Raw genomic sequence first — 8013 nt, 5'->3', positions numbered from 1 at the left:
TTTTGGGATGACTGTCGGGGGGGAAAAAAAGACAAATATGAAAGGTCAACTAGTGGCGTCATCACCAGCATGATTTTTCAAACTATTTTAATACTGTTATATACTCAAAAAAGGGAGTAAGCAGAAAACTTCTCGTGGCTGTACAATGTTGGATGTCGAATGCGCTCAGCACAATTTTTGTATAAATACTAATTTTAGATAAGCGTATCCAAGAACCTAAACAAAATGATTTGAAGTCACAAGCGACTTGATTCCATGGGTACAGAGTTAAAAAAAAAACAACTTACTGCTGCAGTCTGTAACTCCTCAAAATGCAACGTCGCTAATTGGTTACTTCTACTACGACTACTTAGCATTTCTATAGCGCTAGTTTCTTTTGTTTGTCTTAGTCAGAAAACCCTTAGCAAAGGAACAAACTAAAAACCGGATTACTCGGATTTACCTGGCAAATCCTTTTTTTTTTTTACCCAGGACCATCTAAAAACGAGAATGCAGAGCTGATCCAATGAGAATTCAACACGATCAGCATATTATCGAAGATATGCAAATCCTTCTCGTTCGTTTTTGTCACTGTACCTTTGCTCTGCTGTTTTTAAGGTACAGTATTTTGTTAATGTGCCGACTGGCCGTTAAATGGTATTATTTGAAAACAAATATGTTAGTGTGCCAGTCAGCAACTTCCTGTATTTTGATTAACATAGTTTTCTATAAATGTTAGTAGAGAGAAAACAAAATACAACTCCTGTTCTTTTTCTGTAGTACTCATACTCTGAACGGCCACCTTATTGACTACCTCAACTTTCATAGTGCTGGACAGGGGGTAACCAGACTTTGAGGGGAGGGGGGCCATATACCAAGGTGGGGGGGACACATTCTGATCAGCCTGTCTGCTGCTGCCCCCCCCCCCCGCCCCGCCACCACTTCTGCCTCCCTGCTGCCACCAATGCCCCCCCCCTGGAGAGTACCTTGGCTGGCAGGGGTCCCCAACCCCCACCAGCTAAATCGTTTGTCCCGCACTGGTCTTACATTGCTGGTACCCTGTCCTGCTTTCAGCGCTGTGCACACCCAGGCCCCCGTGGCCCCCCATAGCTACTCCACTGGTGCTGGAGTAGGTGTGTAGATGATAATACAATACAATATGGACTGGGTCTAACAAAGATTTATATGCTCGTTAACATAAAGCTTCTGGGCAGATTACAGTTAATAAGAGCTTCCATATAGAAAAGAAGACAAATCAGCCTCCTGCACAGGGTACCTAAACATTTGTTTTGGCCCTAGATAGGCCACTACAAATTTACTCGATTTTCCATATGTGGTAGTGATTTGCCTATAAATTTTAGTAACGAGGAGGGTCAAATAATCAATTAACCAAAATTTGTTAGCATTGTTAAAACACACCTAACCTAGCAATTATTATTATTTTTCATCCATGAAATGACCCTGCAGTATCCCACTGAGCCTCCTTGTGATCTTAGGCAAGTCACTTAGCCCGTCATTGCCTCGGATCAGAAGCGTAGGCACGTTGTGACACCAGGGGAAGCAGAGAGCAGACTATGTAGGCATACACACGCATGAAATAGGCACATCAGAGCACCTGAAAACTAGGTGCTGGCACCATCGGAAGTCCGTTTGGGGGAGCAGTCACTCTTCTGGTGCCCCACCTATCTACACCTCTGCCGCAGGTAGAAATTCAGACTGAGCCCATTGTAGCTGAACCTATACTGTTTTAATTGTTTTTGACTTGCAGACAGTATATAAGAAATTACATTTTACAAAAATGTAATTTTGTCAAGGCTAGATCAAGCAGTCGTTTGGAACTGTATCCAGCTGGTGGATTTGAATATGAGCAGTTCAGAGGAACAAAAACTTTACCCCCTTCCCCCTTTTTACAAACCCAATTGGGCTGTGTTGGCATTACCGTGCAGCTTGATAAAAGGAGGGGGGGGGGGGGGAGTTAGACATGTTTTAATGAAAATTAAAGGGACAAAACCTTTGATCCTGGGGAAGTGGGTTTAATTCCCACTGCAGCTCCTTGTGACTCTGGGCAAGTCACCCTCCATTGCCCCAGGTGAGTGTAGTTGCAAAAACCAGAGAAAGGCGGTATATCAAGTTCCATTCCCTTCCCTATAAGCAGGTGAACTGTGCTGTACTACAACTTATATAGTAAAACTTCTCACCTGCCAACTGGGATTTCTGTCCCTTCTAGGAAAGCTTTTTTTTAAATGTGGGATTTTATTTGCTCACACGTTTTTCAATAATAGCTCAAGGTGAGTTACATTCAGCTACACTTTTCCCATCCCTGGAAGGCTCACAATCTAATGCTGTACCTTAGGGTTGGAGGGTTAAGTGACTTGCTCAAGATGACAAGGAGCAGCAGTAGAATTCATGATCAATCAAATACAGGGCTAACAAACTAAAATGTTTTACTAGAAAATAAAAAAGGAAATACAGTGAATTCTAAATATAACCACCAAAGAACATGGAAAAAGAACAGAAATTATACAGTAAACACTAAGATTTACTTCAATTAGCCAGGGTCTAGGGGAATTCCAGTAACAGTCTCTGGGGCAGAATCTCAGAGATGAGGCTGAGATTTCTTGCTAGTTCATTCTAGAGCTGGGATTGAAGAAGCAATTATGACCTAAGACACAGGTTTCCTAACCAATAACATTGTTTAACTTCAAACGCTCACAGTGTATTATATTACAACTTCCTGGAGGAGAGACAGGCAATGCCACTATTGTGAATGACACAAGTTTAACCACATTAGTACTGACTGACATGAAGGAGAGCCTCCCTGCTGCCAGATTCGATTAGATTGTGAGCACATTCGGGCATCAAAATATCGAATGTTCCTGAATATAACTTGCCTTAAAAACAAAAATTAATCCAACTCCTCCCCTTTCTCGTATCTGTTGTCCAAATTTTCCTTCAAATGCCCACACAGGTCTTCTTTTCTACACCCTTTCTCTGCACACCCTTCATTGTTCTTTTTTTTCTGTATTAGGTACTCTCTTTTGTCCAGAGCCAATTATATATATAAATACAAACATTCCCATACACACTCCTACTCATCACACAACCCTGCCTTTGTCTCACACTCCCTTTTTATCTCATGGGCAAGGTGAACAAAGGCATGCGGGTGCTACAGGCCACTAGCGCTGGACTAGCACCCGTGTTTGCCTGCACCCTATGATCAGAGATGGTGAGTGTAACAATGAGCCGCCGGCTCTGAGCGCAAGTAGCTTGCTAAACAGGGCATTAGGTATTCCTCCTCAATGCTCAGCAGGCAGTGTGCCAAATATTGACGCTGCTCCTGCAGCAAACCCTATTCCAGCTCAGAGCTGGAGTTAGGGGTTGCAGAGCACCAGGGAAGAATGGGGAACCCTGTGCTTACAGGTCCCCCACGCCCCTGGACACAAGGGGCTGAAGGTCCAGTGGACCTCCACTCAAAAAGGTTTCCCTGGTGGCCCAGTGGACATCCCCTGCCACCCGCCCTGGTGGCCTAGTGTCCCCCCCATACCTTGAAGCAGGAGGAGGGAGTTGCACTCTCTTCTCCTGTGAGTGCTGCATTTAAAATGGTGGTGTTCTGCCTTGTGTATCCTGAGATGCGCTGACAGTGCTTCAATACCACATGAGGAAGAAACTCCCTTATATGGTACTGAAGCGCTGCCCAGTGCATCACCCCACCATTTTGAAGGCAGTGCAACTCCCTCCTCCTGCTTTAAGGTACAGGGAGAGGGGAGTTGGGGGGCACTAGGCCGGATGGCAGGGGGTGCCCACTGGGTCACCAGGGAAACCTTTTTTGTGGGGAGAGATGGACATTTATTTATTTTATTGTTTGCATTTGTATCCCACATTTTCCCACCTATTTGTGGGCTCAGTGTGGCTTACAATAAGATATGAATAATGAGAATACAGTTGTTACAAATTGGTTATGGGTTACATTGTACAAGTTATGCGAGATAATCAAATTATAATTAGGAATATCACAATGGGACATCAACATTGAGTCTTTGGGAGGAGACAATGGGAAGCTTAAGGGCAGTGTTAAGACACATCCAACCCCCTTGTGTTCAGATTGAGGGGTGGGGGAGATGGAGGTTCAATCCGGCATTGGTCTGTTTGACAGGTCTGGGCTTTTTTTTTTTTTTTTGACAGCCTGGACCTGTTGAACAACTTGTGCGGAAGGGATTGTGCCTTGGGTGCATGTCCAGGCACAGTCCTTCTTCAGAAGTGCTCCGATGATCGAAGCTAATAGCACGCATAGATCATCGGGGCTTTATTTCCCCGTGCTTTTCCAGCACTAATTTTAAAGCGCTGTTCAGAACAGCGCGGGGAAATTGATCATCGGCCTATTGGTGTACAGGCTCATTTTTGCTGTGTTCAGCAGTTGGCAGTCTTTTTCGTTGTTGGAGTGTGTAATACTGTGCACAAGCAGGCCATGTGACTGGTTGTGTATGCAGCAGGGTATGCATTAACACCCCAAAGCTCTCCTGGGCCCACTGGCAAGTCTTCATGGCAACAGGATTATCAAGGATCTCTCTCCCTATATATATCTATTATCTAGGGCTATACCAAGATTTTGATTTTGCCCAGAATAGTGTCCAAATACATTATTCATATTTGGCTGAATAGTGATTTAAATACAAATAATGCAGGGCTGTACTGTGCTAAATTCTACTGAAATAAACACTTGATCTCGGATTGCACTTTGCTTCTTTTATTATTTGTTGTTAAAGCTCAATGCCCATTATTTGTATTCATCCACATAGTAAAATATACTATTTGGTACAGCTCTAAATATCTTTATATACCCACAAATATATATCTATGCATGTGTGTATAGATGATTGATTGGGGATCTTCGGCTTAGTAGGATTGATTCTCGTAATGCTCTTTAAATAACATTCCAGGTAATCCATTATAAACAACTAAATTCAAAATTTAACAGCCAAAATTCTTACGGCTCATAGATATGAGTCAGCCTGCATTGGCTTTCTGTTGTCTTTATCATTTGATTTGCATTGTTAGTTTTGGCTCCTCGAGCTTTTTTTTTTTTCTCCTGATCAATTGCATTATCTTTCAGATAATTTTTTTCCTTATGGGCCCTCTCAAGCCTGGCCGTATTCTTTGGCTAATTTGCTCTGTGCCCCTCCTGCAGCCAGGATCCATTTTGAAGGTACTCATCATAGTATCTTCACGGTTCTGAATGTTATTCTGTAATATACCTTGCCCTTCCATCTTTTGAACTGTCTCTTTTGAAATTTAAGAGGAGGATTAAAACACTTTTTTTTTCAGCCAAGCCTTTGATACCTATTGGCCTCGGCCTCGCTGGCACCGTGACAACCTTTTTATTGTTTTAAAAAATTGTTTCCAACCCCATGGACATCGGAAAGAATTGTACAAAAGGAAAGTGAGAATGTCTGTTTGGGGACAAAATAACTCTCCAAAAATGCAACAGGATGAAAACCTAGCATGAGGGGAATTTGAATCCTAGCTTCCCTGCTTCTCAAACTCTGCTCTTAACCACTAGGCCATTCCTACATTTTTTGACTTAATATTCCTGAAGCCAGTATTTACAGTGGCAGAGTAGTAGATAAACAGGCTTAGGCAAACGGGACAAGAAATGTAGACACTCAAGGCTGGGAATCAGCAATTAATCACCTTATTAAAACAACCCACTACAGCCCTGACACACCTGGTAAGAACAGAAACTCAAATATGTAAATAGATTTGAAGAGTTTATTCTCTTTTGTATTTTCAAAAGTCTTTTACTTGACTCCCTGGCAAAATACTTACAAATGACAAGATACATGTAACTATAAACACACTTAGAGGTGATATCCCTTCTTATAAGTAAACAATATCTAGAAAAATAGGGAAATCTATTTGCAAAAGTATATTTCTGTCAAGCTGCAGCAATCTTAGCTTGAACGCTAGACGTATTTAAGAGGAAAAGGCCTCAAGAAGCCCCCAGTTCTATTATAGCTTCAGGGGCTGGACTGCTTCATCATCTTTCCACCACCTGGAGTTCTGACCACGACCAGGGTCTGTGGTCTCCGTTAATATCTCTGCCTTTAGTAGTCAGAACTCCAGGTGGTGGAAAGGCCGCAAGACTCGCATAAGAAGTGAAACGAGCAAAGAATAAGCAAGCAACAATACAAGCTAAGTAATCTATAAGATTCATTAAGATTGCATGCTCAAAATAACAACTAATGCAAAGCTATTAAGGTAGAGGATTTTTGGCCGATGATGAAGCAGTCCAGCCCCTGAAGCTATAATAGAGCTGGGGGCTTCTCGAGGCCTTTTCCTCTTAAATATGTCTAGCGTTCAAGCTAAGATTGCTACAGCTTGACAGAAATATACTTTTGCAAATAGATTTCCCTATTTTTCTAGATATTTTATACATGTATACAGACAGTTATAAGCTCTGAAAATTCTAAAAGAGAGAAGTATGTTCAATACAAAGAAACCAACCAGTCTATAGTCTGTGGTTGACTTCGGTGAGGTATGCGCTGCAGAAGAAATTGATATTCTCACACCTAAACATAGTTTGATCAGACCATCACTGCACTGCTAACCAGCAGTCCCTCACTCCTCTACCTGAGCACCGATGCATCTCCTTAATCCACCAGTGGCCAAATGGTCTGGGAAAAGGGTGAAGGTAGTAAAGGAACAACAGCAGAAAAGTTTGCAGGGCCTAAGCTCTGCTACGATGGAGCAGGATCTTTAAGCATATAACCATGTCTCGTGTAACACTGCACCAAGCAACCAATGCCTTTGAAAGTTGGGTTTCTACAAATAGTACTGAGCCCTTCTTGGAGTTGCACATTCACATGAAACAAAGATTATACTGACAGAAATGTCTATCATACTTGGACCTGGAACTGAATTACTGTGCCAAATGGTGCCGAAGTTACAATGAACAGCCAAACTCAAGAGGAAGTTAGAACAGAACAAATGAGAGTTTCTTCATCTAATCCCTGATTCCAGGGCTGCTGAGAGGCAAAGCTGGACCTGGGACAAAAAATCTTCAGGCCACTCCTCACTGTTACCCCCCCCCCCCCCCCCCACTGCTCTTCGCCAGCCTCTGCCGCTTTTCTCCCCTCCCTTCCTCCTCCCCGCAGGTTTTACCTACAAACGATTTATAATCAGAGGCCGTCTCCGTGACCTTCCTTCTGCCGTGTCCCACACGCATGTGACACGGAGACAGCCTCTGACTGAATTGCTGCCAGCTGCAGGATGCTGTAGGTGAGACCTGTGGGAACAAAACTTTTTACCATTCCTGCAGGGCGGTAAAATGTTTTGTTCCTATATCTGCGGTGATTGTTGGTGCCTTCCAAAGGCCTGGCACCGGGGAATTTGAACGCCCTGCTTCATTCTGAAACACACAGTCTCTAGTGGCAGAGTCTCAAAATAAAACAGGAAAAGAAAAATAATTTGAGTGAATAATTATTAGGAAAAGCAACATAAAAGTCACCAAACTGGCAGGAAGGGCTTTGCTGTTATTTTATGTCAGATGTCTCATCATCAGTGTTTTGGATAAAAGCCAGAGAGGGCAACTGAAGAACTCCCCTTTTCCTTTATTCTCAGTATCCCACTAAGCTGCTATTTTCATGTTACCACTGTCTGCGAATCATCTGTTGCTTTGCAGATATCTGTCCAGAAACTGGGAGTAACAGTCAAGAGAACAAAAGTAGCAGATTACAGGAGCTTCGGTACCTCCCATGTTATCCACCAGGACTACAGTATGCGACACTTTATGGAGATTCATGGTAACGGTGACACAAATGAAAGAGCTGAGGCAGGATCGGCCACATTTGCATGTTTTTGACACATTCAACTCTTGACACAGGTGAGCAGGAAGAATATGAGAGGCATATGGGATCCTGTCAAAGAAGAGTTACAGCATAAATTAACAATACACATGGCTGGAATAGTGCACTGAACACTGGCAATATTCACAGAAATGCAGTAGTACAGAACCATACTTGCTGCACAAAAAGGGGC

General features: G+C 42.9%; 1 protein-coding gene across 1 annotated transcript in view; it reads right to left on the bottom strand.

Moving 5' to 3' along the window:
- Positions 1–7439: 7439 nt before the first annotated feature.
- LRR1 (leucine rich repeat protein 1) overlaps positions 7440–8013 on the bottom strand; it is a 31566-nt gene continuing 30992 nt past the window's right edge. Inside the window, exon 5 of the mRNA XM_030215326.1 lies at positions 7440–7892. Within this exon, the coding sequence (XP_030071186.1) occupies positions 7640–7892 (253 nt within the window). The 3' untranslated portion in view covers positions 7440–7639. The remainder of the gene's footprint in view (positions 7893–8013) is intronic.

The sequence above is a fragment of the Microcaecilia unicolor genome, chromosome 9, assembly GCF_901765095.1.
Source record: "Microcaecilia unicolor chromosome 9, aMicUni1.1, whole genome shotgun sequence".
NCBI lineage: Eukaryota > Metazoa > Chordata > Amphibia > Gymnophiona > Siphonopidae > Microcaecilia > Microcaecilia unicolor.
This window is presented reverse-complemented; position numbering and strand designations above follow the sequence as displayed.